Raw genomic sequence first — 18042 nt, 5'->3', positions numbered from 1 at the left:
AATGACTGATTGGAGGTTAGTAGCTCTCCTTACCTTAAATTACTTCAACTGCAGATGGGATGACAGCTTTGGGGGGAGGAGGTGTTGTGCAGCAGGAATTCCTCTTTTGGGACAAACAGGCAGATGACAGAGAAGGTCCTTTGCAATACTGAGATTTGGTGACTCTGGCAGTAGGTGGCCCCTGAGGCCTGTCCCTTATTCTTTTACCACATCACTTGGAAAACAACTGTAAGTACAGGTTCTGTTAACTGGGTCAGCAGCTTCTTTTCATTCAGGCTTATGTTTCTCACCCATTTGCTTTTGATTGGTCCTTTACAAAGTAAGGGAGTGATTTAGGGGTCATTCTAAATGGTGATTACTGACTTGGGACAAGCAGATTGAAGAAACCTCTGCCAAATTGGGGGGGGGGGTATTGATTATTGACTTATATAATTACTTCCCTTCCCTCCCAGTCCTAAAGTATTCCCATTTTTAAATTGAGGGAATGAGAGCAGAATCATAGCATTATAAGAGAGCTACAGTGAACTGAGAGAGAATCTGGTTTCTTCTTTGTATTTTATAGATGAGTAAACTGGGGTCCAGATAAGTTGAATCAGTTTGCCCCTTGATCACTTTCCTTGTCCTTAAGATATTCATTACCATTAGCTAAAGAATAGTAACAAAGGAGCAGCTAGATGACCCAGTAGATAGAACACCAGCCTGACAGGAGGACCTGAATTCAAATTCAGCTCCAAACACTTAACACTTCCTAGCAGTGTGATCTTGGACAAGTCATTTAACCTCAATTGGCTCACCAAAAAAAAAAAAAAAGGCAAAAAGTTACTACAAGTCAGGTCACAAAAACACATTGACTTAGTGAAATGATTTGGAATTTAGAGCTCTTGATATAAGGTAGGATTATAAAATAAGACTCATCTTAGGAAATCACTGTATTCAATAGACATTTGTTAAATGCCTGCCATATGCAAAGCATTGGGCCAAGAACTGTGGAGGGGTAAGGGAAATGAATAAGGGAACCACCTTTTACAGGATTTGGTAATTGAGTTAATTGTCATAAAAATAATATAAACCATGTTCGTAACATGCTTCCATGATACATTGCCGTTATGAAGTATTTTACAGGTAACATTTGATCTTCACAATTATTTTATGAGATTGACATTATCAATATTACTGTACACATTTGATAGATGATAGTATATGTTTATGGGCCTCATTTTCCAGTTTCTTGATTTGCTGGGCTTTTAAAATAAATGTCTTTATATTTTAAATGATCTCTGGCTGTGAGGTGAAAACAAATGTTTTGGTTGCCACTTGGGAATATGGTGTGGAGAGTTGTTGGCCCACAGGATGCCTCAAACCTGGGACAGTTTTTCTAGAGCTTTTTGGTGAGGGAGGGGTGTGTCCCAGGTAACAGGCGATAGAATTCAAGATGTTTTGTACATAATGGGTTAAGAAGCATTCCTTGTTATTGAGGACTAAAGTTGTCTTCAGCTGGTGATGAGAAATAATGTGGACTATAATAACTTCATAGATAATCTCTAAGTCAAGGGAAAGAAATAATTATTAATCATCTATGCCATAGAAATGTTTAATTTTTATAAGATGACTAGTTATTACAGCTATTTGTTTAAACCATGTTCCTTGGAACGTTTACTATTCATGTCAGTATTTTACTACCTTTTCTGGATCATTCAAAGAATTTGGATATAGACCCTATCCTTAAGGAGTTTATAATCTGATTGGTTAAGTTATCTCAGAAGACTTTATATTCAAAACTATAAGCACTATAGCTTTAAATTCTTTGTTATTCCTTTGTAGGAGTTCATGGTAGTGTGAACATAATAGTCATTCTGTAAGTAGGCATTGAGTCAGATTAATAAAATCTGAAGTAGTCCTTTTTCTTCTTTTTCTTTTTTTTAGTGTGTGTGAATGAAGGAATGGATGATCTGTGTTTTAGTGATTTAAACTAGTTTCCGTATAGCTCTTATGAGTGCTTTAATAATTTTTTAAGTGCCTTATGACAACCAAGAAAATTCCAGCCTGAGTATGTAAGTGGGATTTGCTGTCAAAATGGTAGATTGTTTTCTAACTCAGATAGCCAAGATGAATAAATACCCCTAAAAGTTATTGAATGTTATTAGTAAAGGGCATTTTAAATTCATTAAACCGGCGCTTATGGAATCTACATCATATATAGATTGTTCATTTGCAATGGGTTGTCCTTTCATATATATTTGATAAACAGACTATTAAATCTACCAGTTGAGAAGTAGCTAATTAGTGAATTTTTAGAAGATAGAAATATAAGATGTGGTTATAATATAATAAAATAATTTAACATTTTGAACAAAGGTATTAAAATTATACGTACAAATGTGAAGTATCCTTCAGAACACTTATCTTGGAAAACGATATGTTTATTCTAGCAATATTGTTCTGGTTCAGAATATTTTTCAATTCTTTTGGAGAAGAACATTATGGTTAAAGTTTCAGAATGAAGTCTCTAACTCTCATGTTCTCGGAAGCAGTAAGGTGAGGCAGTGGGTGGAAAGCTGGCTCAACCATCCGGAAGACCCGAATTCAAATGTGGCCACGGCCTCTTCTTAGTTGGGTACATCACGTGATCTCTGCCTTTATTTCTTCTGCCACAAAATGGGGACAATAATGACCTTCCCTCCCATGAGGAGACTGAGGGTAGGTGCCGTATCAGGGATTATTCTCTCTCCATCCCCTTCCCTTCAATAGTCAGTATCTTTAAGTCCTTTGAAGCACTATCTCTGAAAAAACTCAGTTTAAAATTTCAAAATCACTAGTGGTTCAGAGGACTACAGATAGACAGAAGGGAAGTTTCAGGGTGTTTGGTGAGTCATCAGATTCTGTGGAGCAAAAGAGGATGAGGGCATCCATAAGCTAAGCATCATATTGTTCAGGTTCACTACAACCGTGACAGCTGCGTCCTGTTGTTCCCCATGGAATTTCTTGATATTGAAAGAGAAATGGCCTGGTCTGGGAGGGGAGGCTGGTCAAGTGTGCAGGACTCAGGGTTGGGAACATTCTACTAAATACTAGTAGTATAACAAACAGAAATAAATCATTAGATAGGAATCATAGCGCTTATGATTTCCAAGGTCACTCATTTTCATTTCTTCTTCACCAAAAGTTTTCAACTCTTCTGTGAATTCTTCCTCTCCATATCCTCTCCCATAGACCACATTTTAAACTTTCTTATTGGGAGCCAATGGAATAATACATATATCGGTATAAAGGACAGCTTCTTCAGAGCATTGCTATGTGATTCAGATTTACCTGATCATAAAGTAATGCCTTTAGATGTTACATTCTAGGAGGAAAGCAAATAAACTCTTTATTGAAATCATAGCTGTAAGGGAGATTGGAAGACATTTCTGACATCGCCACTGTATACATTGCATAAGTTGGTTTCCTGCTTCAGTAAACTCTTAGATTTGTTGTCTTTTGTTGGTTTATCTTGGTTAATAAAGCAGTGTGGGTGGGAAAGGAAGTTTTCAACACCTTTGCAGTCTGCAAAATCTGTGGGCCAAGAAGGTGCTGTTAGGAAGTGGGCAATGTCATTACTGCATCTAATTGTGGGAGTTAGGTGCTTAATAAGAGCCAAGGTAAGTGGTTAGAAGGAGCACAATATTTAGAGACATAGGTTATAGCTATTTGACCCTAAAACTTTGAGTCAATAAGGGGATATCTATCTATCTATAGCTATATCTATATATATTTATTTACACACACACATACATATATATGTATACACACATATGTATATATATATCATACACACTATACACACATACCACATTGATGTGCTTTCCATTATTTTCTTAAATGTTCATATTGTAAAAGTGGGATTCATAGGGAATCTCCAACTACCTTTTATTTGTTGTAATAACTTTTTAAAAAGACTTAGAAAGCTTATCATTAACTTATGTACAATAAGATTTAAGAAATTATAATTCTATTTGACTTATGCATATGCGTTATAAAGCAGAAGATACTGCAGCTTTGGATTTTAGTTTTCACTAATTCAAAAGAGTTAGTTCAATGAGTGCAATCTGTATTTCCCTACTCTCCATCATGTACCTTCAGTGTTCTTATGTGTAAGACACCTTTGGGAGGTGGGAGATGGAGGGGAAAAGGGAGGGGATTAGATTGGCTGGCCTCTGAGGTCAGATCTATGATCTCATAACCATTGTACATCTCCATCATAGTTTAATTTTAGCATCTCAAACCTATTTCCTCTGTGTCTTTTCATCTGTTGTTGTCAGAGACAGATTGTAGTGCTGGGTCATGGAAGAAGCATATGAGAGGGTTGGTCCCCATATTCTCGAATTCTATCTTCCCTTTATTGTTTGATTCTCTTCTCCCCAACAAAAATCAAAAGTAGGTGGGGAAAAAGAGCAGAAATATGGATATGCAAATGTGTACATCACTGTTGTTCTCCTTGTGTAGATCTTTGGTCCATTTAGTTACTTTTGGTTTTGGCAAGCATCTATATTTCAGCTCCTTAAACCTGTGTCTTGTTGCTTTTGCTCCAGTAAATCTCCCTGCAACTATTGCTGTTGAGGCTCTAGCTACAGAGAAAGAAGAAAGAGGTAGAGAGACAAGGATACTTATAGATAGAAGTAGTTTCTATTAAAAAGTGCTCTCGCAAAATTTCTTCTACAAGATTGATAATATTTTTCTAGTCTTTCTATTAAAGTGAACTAGGAAATATCAATAGTAGATAGATTCTAGTTTTCAGAGGCAACATTATAGATGTACCTTGGAAGTAAAACAAAATTCTATATAAGAAAAGGGATGTGAATCTTGAGACACAATAGCTGTATTAGGTGGTATCTGGTTAACTTAAAAAAAAGTTAATATTAAAATGTCATTTGAAATCTGCATTTTCTTTCATGTCTCACCTTTTTTCTAACTATACTATTCCTGAATTTGATTCACTCTACCATAACCATTGTGGATTTTTAGCAAGTGTTATTATCGGTAGCCTTATAATCCAGTACTGCCATATTGCAAGAACACATGAGCCCCAAAGCAAAATGTGAGCTAACAAATTCAGCCCAGTGAAAAAGGTGAAAATTGACTTTCAGGTGATGATAGAATGGTGAGAAGTTAGAGCTTGGGAAATTTTCCCTTGTGTTGTCATCCTTGTTCTCTATCTCAATTTGATCTGGTCTGAGTATACAGTAGAGAAATCTCAACATCAGGAACTCTGTAATACAGACGCTTACACATGCCTGTCACATCCAGACACCATTGACATTAAGGGAATTCACGATATACAGTTTAGTGAAGGAAAGGAACTTAACTTCAAGAAAAGGAAAACCACCATTAAAAAAAAAAAAAAAAAAACAACTTAAAAGTTAACTAGGAAATTTTATCCAGAAGCTTTTATGTGTTCTTGTATATTACTTTGTATCCATCATGTATTCCAAACGAAATCTGTATTTGGGGGGAGGAAACTTTTGATCACCTTCTGTTTGTTAGATACCTTTGTCTAGATGTCCAAAAGGCATGTAAGTCTCCACACGATCACAACACAATTGGCAGTTTTTTAACTTAAATGCGTCTTTTCTCATAAGTACCTCATCTCTGGTGAGCGCCCTCTCCCCGTCATCTTTCAGCTTCTCTGCCTTCTTTCCTGCCTTCCCTCCTAAGCTAATTGAGTGGCAAGTGGAGAAATTATGATGTCTATTATACTCTGTAACATCCTACATCCTTCTTACCCTTCCCATGATAGAAAGTAAGCTTCTTGAGGGCAGGTGTGTGCTCTAGCTTTTACGCTAGGGCTCTCTCTCTCACATACACACACACACACACACACACACACACACGCGCGCGCGCGCGTACACATGTCTCAGTCTCTCCATTGCCTGGTGGGATATCTGTCTGTCTGTCACAAAGTAGACCCTTCCTAAATGCTGATTGATTCTAGTTTTCCCCTCCCCAACTCATTGAGCTCACAGCTGCCAAAATGAGATTCCTGGAGGAGATTCTGTCCCTCCTCTCATCCAAAAGTTTCAATAACTTCCCATTGCCCCTAGGACACAGCAGGAAGCTCCTCTGTTGGACCCAACCAGAACCTAGTCTGCCATTCCAGACATGTTCCTCCTTATTTCCTGGGCCCCACAAGCTTGTTTCCTGTTCTCTGCCCTGGTGGTTCTCCCTCCTGGAGGCATCTGCTCTCTATGCCAGGCTCTGCCTTGGCTTCTCACATCCTAAGTCCTGCTGCCCCTCCTCCCCCTGAAAGGCACTCTCTCTCCTCCTGTCCCCCATGGCACCCTCAGCTGCTCCTTCCTAGAGCCCCCCAGGTACTTCCCTTCCATATGTGCTGGCTTTTCTCTGTGTATTCTTACCTATAGACATACAGCGTTCTAACCCCCTCAGGAGAATGGAAGCCTCTTGAGCTCCAGCTGTTTCATTTCTGCCTTTGGCTTCCTCACAGCTGAGCGTGTGTGTGACATAAGAAATGTTGTGTACTCTTGATAACAGTCACAGAAATAAGCTACAAATAGCTAGACAGGACAGGGCTCAGAGTCCGAGACATCCCCTGCTCCAAAAGCATCAGTAGCCTTCAGGCAGCTCCCGGGCTTGGGCCTGGGGCCCGGCTTTCCCCTCCTCCCATATCACAGCTCTGCTTCTGTGGGTTCCTTCTGTGTCTCCTCATTCCTTCCTCAGTTGCAGTTTCCTTTTTTTTTTCCTGCCAACACCGCAGTGGTAGAGCCATAAATTTGCAGCCAGAAGGCACCTGAAAAGCGTCAGGCCCCATCCCTCATCAGATAAAAAAACCTGAGACCCAGCAAATTCAGCGGCTTGGTCACAGACTCCCCTTGAATAAGCAGCAGAATTTAGGGCTGACCTCCAGGGCGGAAGCCACCATACTCCTTACAGGCGAGTATGAGCTAGTCAGCTGGTTCCCACTTAGTGGCTCCAGAGATTGTTTTTGTTTTTATTGACTTATTTTATTTTATTTTTGCTATAATAAGTAGAATGATTATTTTTTTTTTTTATATTTGTAGTTCCTTCCCTCCTTTTTAATGTGTGGGGAAATGTCCTATAAAGAAATTGCTACCTTGCTTTCAAGAGTTTGCACCAAACTATACCAGTTTCCTGACAGATTTTTTAAAAAATTAATTTTTTTGATGATCTTAATGGGATCTTTATTCTGTTCCATTCATGTTATAAAGACCTTGACTTTGTAATTCTCATAGCACATAATAAGTCATTAAATGATTTGAGTGAATTCATTAAGGAATGTGTTTAGAAATGGGAAAAAATAATTATTGTAATATACCTATGAGTGTTTGGATGTTTGTGAATATTTTAATTGAAAAAGTTTGAAAACTAATATAATGTATACTTCCAAAGCATCTTCTTTTCATTCAAGCAGAGAGGCAGTTTGGCTGTGCAATGGGTAGAGTGGTGGATTTGGAGTCAGGAACATCTGAGTACAAATTCAGCCTCAGACTAGCTGGGCAAGGCACTTAGCCTCAGCTGTAAAATGGGGATAAATAGTACCTACTTCCAAGGCTTGTTGTAGGAATCTAGTAAGATAACACTTGTAAAAGCCAAAAGATTAACTATTAGTCATCTTCGTCTTCATCATCATCATCATCATCATCATCATCATCATCATCATCATCATCATCATAGCTTTGAAAACCTGAAATAGCCACAAGTTGTGCTTCTGTTTAAAAAAAAAAAAAAAAAAAAGATGCTGATGGCCTTTGTTGATTTAACTAGAATACAGTAAAACCTCATTAATTTGGACTCAACCAATTTAGAATTCATGATAAGGGTAAAACCCTGTCATGGGTCAATACCTTTACAAATGGTTATATATGACAAAACTATGTTGATATTTGCTTTAAAGGAATTATTTACAAGAAAATTCTCTCTGGTACCTTCATTCTGAAATTTTCTTTCTTTTGACTAAGGTCCGTTGTAAGATTTTGTTTTCTGATCTTCAAAATAATCTATAAAGGTCAAAACAGACTAAAGTTAGAATGAATTTGAATACCCAAGTGACATTTGAGAATTGCCTTCATAAAAGGGATTGGCTCAATAAATCACTAATTTCCAGGCCCTATAATAATTATTTGTTCTGGCCCACTTGTTCAGAGGAGGGGACAATTGAGTTGTTTTTTAGTTTTTCCTTAGTTTCAAGCTTTTTATCTTAAGGAATAGTTACCCTTCCATTCCCTCTATTTTTAGTTTTTAACCTCAGAATTATCAGTATCTCCTCCTCCCATCTTCTCATGTTTTAGCAACTTAGAGAAGGAAAAAGGTGTTTTGTGCTCCTCTCTCCTTATCTCTGAGCATCACATATGGGGATTTTTACTGTCCAGTTGCCCTGAAACATAACAAAACTTGAAGGGGTTTAAAATTTTCCTGCCACTATTGGAAATAATCACCTGTACCAAAGATCCATCATGGATTGATGAATCTGTGACAAGCCTTCATTCTTGTTTTTTCTTAAAGTGGATTGTCTTCACAAAAGATCTTATTTTAGAAAATAAAATTCATTTGTTTGCAAGGAAGCTAGCCTAGAATGGAAAGTGGCTTTCCACAAAATGATTGCTTTGTAATTTAGGGATGAAAAAGGATTTTTCTTTTAAAACAGGGTAGTCCAGTGTCTTCTCTCCCTTTCTGTGCCAGGACAGAACTGTATTTATAGGATTAATTAGTTTGAATAGTTTGGCAAAATATGGGCTCTCTGGGACCGATTTCAAACAGTTATGGGATGAAGCCCTTTTAGAGCCTTTTAAAAATGTGGTTTGATACATATTTTAGCAGTAAATTGACTTATGAGCTCTCAACTTGAAGTGATTCTGTTTAAGTGAAGTAACTTAGCCTGTAATTGGTGGAAATTTTTGCTTCCATAATCCCTACTGAGGGCAACAATCTCCCCAAATCCTCACTCTTTGGTCTGGCACCTGAGCCCCAAACCTCCCATGGAGATCTGCTCTAATCTATTTGTTTTCTCTTTCTTCTTTTCTTTGGGAAATAGTGTCTGTAGATTTTAACTAAACACATACAGAGAGACACACACACACACACACACTTACACATACACACAACACATACAACACACATATATGCACACATGCCCACATACACGACACAACCCACCTGTACACACATACACACACACATATTCACACACTTATAGCACGCATGTACACACATACACACAGGACACATGTACATCAACTCAGTGTGTGTGCACACAAACACACATGCACATAAACCCACGCATATACACACCGGCAACAACAAAACCACTTTGGTTCCTCTCACCTGATTTCTGTTTGTGGCATTATCTTGATTGTGATCATGATTCAGTGAGTTAAAGGCCTATGAGATTTTTTTGGGAGTATCTCCAGTTGGGAGACAAAAGGGGGCCCAGTCTGAGCTGGGCCAGGTTTGTGCTGGGGATGCTGGCTGGTGCCGTCCGGCCGCTGGTGCTGGGCCGGTGCTGCCCAGTTGTTGGCTGGTGATGAGTCAAAGGAAGGAAGCAGAGTTCCTGGAGCTTTGTGTCTGAACTGTGCTCTGCCCCTACTGGTAGTGGTTCTGCTGGGACTCTCCCTGCTTCCCCCCAGGGAGGTGGCTGTGGGAGGAACACTGGAGGTTTGGGTGTCTCCTGTATCCCCTTCATCTTGGTACCTTCCTTCTGAGATTACCTCCAGTTGATTTATCGTGTCTGGATTCCCATGGAGATCTGCTGTAATCTATTTGTTTTCTCTTTCTTCTTTTCTTCGGGAAATAGTGTTTGTACATACAGAGACACACACACACACACAACACACACATACATGCACACATGCCCACAAACACATGCACAACCCACCTGTACACACATACTCACACATTTATAGCACACACGTACACACATACACACAGGACACATGTACATCAACTTAGACACATACATACACATGCATGCATGTGCACACATGCACATAAACCCACACATATACACACCGGCAACAACAAAACCTCTTTGGTTTCTCTCACCTGATTTCTGTTTGTGGCATTATCTTGATTATCTCCAGTTGGAACACTACAGGGGACCCATCCCGAGCTCATAGTGGTCTGATCTGCTACGTCGGACTCCCCATAGCTCGACTAACATATTGACATTATTTTGGTCCTCCTGGAGAACGATGGAGGGCAGCCAACCCACTGTGTGCCAGGCACTGGCCCAACCACTGGACAGCATTCTCTTGCTGGATCCTCAAAGCCACCCTGGGTGCTGGTGTTTGTGAGCTGCCATATTTTCAGAGCTTCTGGGCCCAGACCATGCAGGAGGCCCTGACTGTGTCAAGGACAAAGTCTCTCTGGCCGACCTAGTTTGTTGGCTTCCCCTGGTGTCCTTGGTGGGCAAGACAAATGCCAACCAGTCTGTGCCAGGCTGGGTCCTGTGTGGATAAGTCCTATTCATGGTCTAGTGGTTCCCAAGGGAAAAGCCTTCCTGCCCTTCCCTCCCCTGTCTGGCCCCTCCTTTTTTCCCTCCTTTCTTTGTACTATCATGAACATGCAAACTTCAGTAAGGATGTGAACTCTCTGGACTCTACATGTGGCCTCATTTTTCTTGCAATAAACTTGGTTTTCAGCTAAGTCTCCAGAGGTGGTGATTGCCTGTTGGCAGTAGATGCTATTGTTAACCCCTTTTTACAAATGTGGAAACTAAAGCAAACAGATTAAATGACGTCCCCAAGATTACACAACTAGTAAATCCTTGAGAAGAATGGTCTTGAATTCAGGTCTTCCTGACTCCAGGCCCAGCGCTCTAGCCACCTGGCTTGGAGTACATTCTTTAACAGTTTTGGGGGAAAGTGGGGGACAGAATTCTTACTTGACAGTGATTTGTCTGAGATACAGACCTTTATAAATTGGGTTTGTTTTTTAAATGAATTAATGTAATTTACTAATATTGTCCCTTTTTTTGCAGAAGACCTTCATCTCAGACATGTAGAAAAAGATGTTTTGATTCCTAAGATTATGAGAGAGAAGGCCAGAGAGAGGTGTTCTGATCAAGTGCAAGGTAAGATTGGAGTGTTCCAAAGATCAAATGCATTCTTTGATAATGTGAGCTGAATTTAATCCTTAGCCTTAGAGTCAAGCACTCTGTAAATTAATATGCATGATTTTCTTCTCACTCATATTATAGTTCTGAGAACTTCTGGAAGGTTTCACTTTATATACAATTATATTTATATTATTATTATTTATATTTATTTATATTTATATTATTTTATATTATTATTATTATTAAATTTATATTCTCTAAAACTCTAAAACTATGTAGTAAAAATAGTTCTTTAAAAAGTGAATGTGTGATAGAATTTGTTGAGATTTTAACTAGAGAGGCTAAGTATTTTCACTTTTCTGTTAGGGTTTTTTTTTTTTTTTGTCCTTTAAAAAAAAAATTAATAGCTTTTTGTTTTCAAAATACATGCAAAGACTAATATATTATTGGTAGAACTGTGAATGCATCCAGGCATTCTGGAGAGCAATTTGGAACTGTGCTCAAAAAGTCATCAAACTGTGCATCCCCTTTGATCCAGCAGTGTTACTACTGGACTTATATCCCAAAGAGATCATAAAGGAGGGAAAGGGACCGACTTGTGCAAAAATGTTTGTGGCAACCCTCTTTGTAGTGGCCAGAAACTGGAAAATGAGTACATGCCATCAATTGGAGAATAGCTGGGTAAATCGTGGTATATGAATGTTTTAGAATATTATTGTTCTACAAAAAACAACCAAAAGGATAATTTCAGAAAGGCCTGAAGAGACTTACGTGAACTAATGCTGAGTGAAATGAGCAGAACCAGGAGATCATTATACATGTCAACAAGATTACACAAAGACCAATTCTGATGAACATGATTCTTCCTAATAATGAAATGATTTAGACCAGTCCCAGTAATCTTGTGATAAAGAGAGCCATCTACACCCAGAGAGAGGACTGTGGAAACTGAGTGTGGATCACAATATAACATTCTCACTTTTTGTTATTTACTTGCATTTTGTTTTCTTTCTCATTTTTTTCCTTTTGATCCAATTTTTCTTGTGCAGCAAGATAATTATGTAACTATGTATACATATATTAGATTTAGCATATTTTTATGTGTTTAATATATATTAGATTACTTGTCATTTTCGGGAGAGGGTGGGAGGAAGGAGGGGAAAATTTAGAATACAAGGTTGTACAAGGATCAGTGTTGAAAAATTATCCGTGCATATATTTTGAAAATAAAAAGCTTTAATAAAAAAAATACATGCCAAGATAGTTTTCAACATTTACTCTTGCAAAATCTTGTTCCAATTTTTCTCCCTCCCTTCCTCCATTCCTTTGCCCTAGATAGCAAGTAATCCAATATATGTTAAACAAGTGCAACTCCTCTATACAATTTCCACAAACATCATGCTGCCCAAGAAAGATCAAAAAGGGGGAAAAGAATGAAAAACAAACAAAGGCAAGCAAACAACAGCCAAAAAGGTGAAAATAGTGTGTTGTGATTCACACTTAGTCCCTACAGTCCTCTCTCTGGATGCAGATGGATCTTTCCATCATAAGTCTATTGGAACTGGCCTGAATCATGTCATTGTTGAAAAGAGCCATGTCCATTACAGTTGATCATCACATAATCTTTCTGTTGCCATGTACAATGATCTCCTGGTCATTTCACTCAGCATCAGTTCATATAACTCTCCAGACCTCTCTGAAGTCATACTACTGGTCGTTTCTTACAGAACAATAATATTCCATAACCTTCATATACCATAACCTATTCAGTCATTCTTCAACTGATGGGCGTCCACTCAGTTTCTAGTTTCTATCCACTACAAAAAGGGCTGCCACAAACATTTTTACACATGAGGGTCCCTTTCCCTCTTTTTATGATCTTTTTGGTATATAAGCCCAAGATTTGAAGGAATTCAGGGAAATTAGGAGGTGGAAAGGAGGAGGGACAGAATTCCAGGCATGAGGCACTGGCGGTGAAAATGCATGGAAGGGGAAGATAAGAAGGTCTTCTTCCAAGGGAATGAGATATAAGAACACTGGAAAGAGGGGATGGGGCAGGATCTGATGATGAAGGGCTTTTAAAGCTAATCAGAGGAATATTGTATCCTGGAGAGAAAAGACTTACCCATGCTTTGGGAAAATCAGTTTGATTGCTGAGTGGAGGATTGATTGGGGCAGGTACTATAGTTTAATTTTTTTCTAGGCAGATTATTCTGACATGAAATTCTTTTAACTGTCTATTGTTTAACATTTCATTGGAGAATATAAACTATGCACTTGAATGGAAAATATGAAATGAGTCCTTTTTATTGTTAGTTGTAAAACAGTGAGTGGGCAGTTCAAACTGCCATTTGCTGCTGCTGCTGAAGAATCTCTTTAAAATGAACTAAAAACCTAAGAGTTATGTGACAAAAACTCTGGCTGCCCCCAGTTGCTGTTCTCCCCCCGCCTCTCCTGCGGGCCCCTGTGATTGTTAGTGAAGAGGATGGGCTTCTCTCTGGTGGAGCCTGGCCGATGTCAGCCGGGCTCTCCGGAGCGGGCATTTGCTCCCCAAGGCTCTGTCACTGGGAACGTTTCTGTCCCTTGGGAGCCGCCTGCTCTTGAGAATGACCTTTGTACCTGACAGACCAGGCCCTGGGAAGGGAGAGCGGCGCCATAGCTTGGACTTGTCCTGGTGACGGTTGTGTAAATGCGTATAGACGTTTCAAAGCAACACTGCTTTACGGCGAATTAAGTGGCTTATTATGACCTGTTCTTATCAGAAAAAAATGGGTACGAATAAGGGTGAAGTCCTGAGTAATTTAAGCTGATGGGTGCGCTTCGGTGCGGTTCTTTCTCTCCCAGGAACAGAAATGGCCCAGCTCTGCTAATCAGAGCAAACACCCTCCAGGTGTTGGGAAAGATTAACCCCTTGGCCCCTGCAGACAAGCCTTCCAAGCCCAGCTGGCACCGACAGGTGTCATGGTGGTACTCTCGTGGAGTTATCTTCCACCTGCTTCTGGCTGGGATGCTTCTGAGCTTCAGGTGATCTGGGACATAAGGGAAAATAGATCATCTTAGAAGTTCTGAAATGAGCTCCCTTTCCCTGGTAAAGTTGTCTTATAACCCAATCAAAACTTGTCATTTAAATTTAAGTTTTTAATTTACAGAATTTGCAGAAGGGTTCATGAGTAATGTTTGATATATGACCCTCAAAGGAGAAAGTAGTATTAGCTTAAAATGGAACTGTGATTGTGTGTGTGTGTGTGTGAGAGAGAGAGAGAGAGAGAGAGACAGACAGAGAGAGAGACACCGACCTTCCATTGATTTCTTAGATTGTGAATTAGATTCGTGATGCCTTCTACAGGAGGGTGGAAGTTTAATGGATTTTTTTTCTGATTAAAAAAAGAAAAAAAATTATATTGCTTTTGCCCTTTAGTGCAATTATAAAACTAGAGCTAAGTAAGGTTAAAGAGAAAGGAAAAATCTTTATCCTCCATTGTCATAATCAAAGTAAAATAGTCTACTATGGACGATATTTTTTATAGAACATTTTTTGGCTTTTGATGACTGGCTGCTTTTGAGTTCCATTTCTGTATATTTGTTATCTTCATTAGAGTTATAACTTAAACTGAGCCTATTGTTTTCTAATATTTTTTGTTGATAATAGATCACTGATTTTCCAGGCCATATGGTATATAATTCATATTTTATGTGAGATTGGATGATTTGTATCTATGTATTAGTAAGAATGCTAAACTTTTTCCTCTCAGCCTGTGGGTTAAGAATTAACCTTCTTGCCTATTGCTACAGCTGGTCAGAAAGAACAGTGATCCACATGTTTGCATTAGAAGATGTTTTTCTTCATTGTTTCTTGTGTTTGTAGCTCTTATTCCATTAAATAGTTCTGGGACCTTATATAAAGACAACAAACTTGCTAATTGTATTGTTTTTGAATAAAGACATGGAAATTTTAATAAGTATCTGATTGCCTGCCTAACACCTAAGACACAGAAATCTTTCCTGGTTGATTTTTCTTATCATTTCAGCCCAGCTGATCACAAGAACTGGGTCAGACTGGGAGCTCTACCATTGCAACTTTGGTTTTTGAAGGGAATGGAACAGCTTTTAAAGGGACAAAGAGAAATGAAATCACTTTCAATGAAAGAAAGACGCCTCATTATAGTCACCAACAGCAGTTATTGACAGCTACACTTCCTATTAACAAGGAGCATTTAACTAAGAGTTTGGCTGTTGGATCTTTGGACTTGATCTAATTTGCTAGCATTAATTAGTTTCTTTTGAGCACAGACACTTGGTGCTCACAGCTATAGATTTGGAGGGCTAATTAGGATAGAAAATTGAACAGAATGGGGTAAGGCATTAACCTTCAACCATTACCAGCTGGGACTCTGATAAAGACCACAGAGTCCAAATGCTCTCTATTCATGTGAAGAGTACCCTAATGAATATCAATTTCAGCCAGGTTGCCATATTCCTACTAGCACTAATTTTCCTTGTAATTTTTTTTTTTTGCTGTCTTCTATCATATTTTAATTATCTATACCCTATTGGTTTTTAATACCCATAGGTGACAGATTGGGTTTGAGTTGTACATATCAGCTATCTTATTTTAATAAATTGAAGTTAGTCTTTATCAATAGGTAAGTAACTATACAGTGACTCTATGAAACATTACTTAAATCACTTTTTAGGTGTATGGCTAAAATCACTATTGAAACTACTTTTCAGTTTCACATAACTGGCATCCTGAGAAATACATAGCATAAATGTGTTTTACATTAATGTGAAAGAAAGAAACTTTTGCCATATTTATACTATAAGGAGAAATAATCTGGTGATAACTAAACCATTTTGGCCTTCTGATATTTTGAAAACTATGTTGAAATATTATGAGGAGGTGAATTATTTTGGGCAATGATCAATTTTTTTTTTCTGTTTAGAGAAAGTTAAGTTTTCTTTTTATATTTTCTATTGGAAACTAAGTTTTCATTTCATTTGTGAAATTATCCTGGCCAAGAAGGCCAAGTACCAAATTAGGAACTTCATCAAGAATCCTGGTCCTACTCGTCATTTAACTTTAAGCACATTTTCAGTCTCCTTTTTTCCCCTGTAGTAAAGTGTTTTAATGAAGAAAATGGTTGAAAGGGAAAATTTTTAATCTGTAGAAATTTCATTAGAAATTTGCTCTAACAGTTTTAGTTTAGTTTAGTGTTTTTTTCTATAAAGTCTCCCTCTCATACAAATAGTGTGGAGGTGACCCTGACTTCTAGAGGGATATGTTAGGAGAGTGCAGTCACTGGCAAATGGTACTATGCTAGAAAGAATCTGGTGGTCTTCATTGGATTGAAGCTCTTTGAAGGTCTTCATTGGATTGAAGTACCTTTGTATCCAGATACAGGGAGGTTCATTACCAATAAGATTGTCATTTGAGAAATTTTTTTGGTCTTGGCAAAGTCCATGAAGCAAAGACAGATCTAAAATGTCTCGTGAGTCCTATGTGGCCTCTTTTTCTTATGCAGAGATTTATAAAAAGGGTCATAAGATGATAGAAATCAATTTTTAAATGGTTTTTAAACATGGACTTTATTATTGCTGTTCTAAATAGGCCATTTTTGCCTAGCAAACAGTAGTTTTAACACTGAAGTAATTTAATCATATCTAATGTTGGCATAATTGAAATCAGAAGACCAAAAGAAGCTACAACTAGATGGAAAGATGGCTTACATGTTCTTTTTGGAGAAGTAAATAAAAAAGTTAGTGGAATTAGTTGTATCATATAGCCAAAGCCAATAAAGGAATATTTCATAGGACATTTTCGTCATCTCATAATAGCAGTGCCCATAATGAATATTTATGAAGATCACCATGAAACAATTACAGCTTTTGCACCATTATGTTACAAAGAACTTAATATCTGTAGGTACTTATTCACTTCAGTGCAAAGATTGGTATAAAATGTTGAAAAAGTGGGTCATAACCCAAATGTTACAAAATAATTTATTACTGACATGGGTGGCTTTCTTGAAAATTAGCTGTCTATACAGACAGACTAGTAATTTGTTAGATCAAAGATCAAAGTTGCCTGAAGTCAAAAAAATGAAGAGGAAGGGGAAAAAGATAATAGGACCAGAAAGGTTATTCAAACTATTTTTTAGAAAAGGCATGTCAATTAATGGGAAATTATGCCATTTCCCTAGATTGTACAGGTCTTTCTGATGATGGAGAAAACTTTGAAGTATGGTTGACTTCATATAGAAAGTGAAGTAAGGAAACTTGGAGAAACTCCATTGAGCTTCTGCTTAACAGAAGTCTACCTTGGTCAGGCAAGTCCTTCTGAAAGGTAGAGATCAGGAAATTAGATAAAGAGCATTCACCCTTCTTGGGGGAGCGCTGACTTCACAAAGAAAGAACCTTCAGAAGGTAGGATGCCCAAGCCTGATAAGCAGGATAAGCCTGATGATGATAGCCAACATTTACGGAGCATCACCATATGACAGGCATTGTGCTAAGTGCTTTATGATTATGGTTTCACGTGAGACTCCTGACAGCTCTGGAAGGAAAGTCCATTTTATAGAGGAGGAAATTGAAGCAGATAGAGGTGAAATGACTTGTTCAGAGTCTCATAGCTATTGAAAGTTTGAAGCCAGACATGTCTTGTCAACAACTGCATCCTGTAGAAAGTGAAAACCAGGTTCGTCCATTCTTCCAGGACCAGAGGGAGAGCTTTGTTGAGTTATATTCTCTCCAGACCTCAGACTGTTTAACCCGATCGTGAATTTTGTCAGTTCCATCCTTCAAGGCTCTCTTACAGGCCAGTTATGTTCATGCAACTGTCCTCACTGGGAAGATTTGTCAGAGCCCCTATTTCTTGGAGTATTTCCCCATATTAACTTAATAATTGAGTGAATACTTGCAGAAGTGTAATTATGCTTACATTTCTTATGATATGCAGGATCATTACTCAAACTATGCAA

General features: G+C 38.2%; 1 protein-coding gene across 1 annotated transcript in view; it reads left to right on the top strand.

The window, feature by feature from the left end:
* Positions 1-18042, top strand: part of CMC1 (C-X9-C motif containing 1) — a 72784-nt gene that overhangs the window by 11372 nt on the left and 43370 nt on the right. The window contains exon 2 of the mRNA XM_051963189.1: positions 10988-11080. Within this exon, the coding sequence (XP_051819149.1) occupies positions 10988-11080 (93 nt within the window). The remainder of the gene's footprint in view (positions 1-10987; positions 11081-18042) is intronic.

Source organism: Antechinus flavipes, chromosome 5 (assembly GCF_016432865.1).
Source record: "Antechinus flavipes isolate AdamAnt ecotype Samford, QLD, Australia chromosome 5, AdamAnt_v2, whole genome shotgun sequence".
NCBI classification, from domain to species: domain Eukaryota; kingdom Metazoa; phylum Chordata; class Mammalia; order Dasyuromorphia; family Dasyuridae; genus Antechinus; species Antechinus flavipes.
Note: the sequence above shows the minus strand (reverse complement) of the source record. Positions and strands in the feature narration are given on the sequence as shown.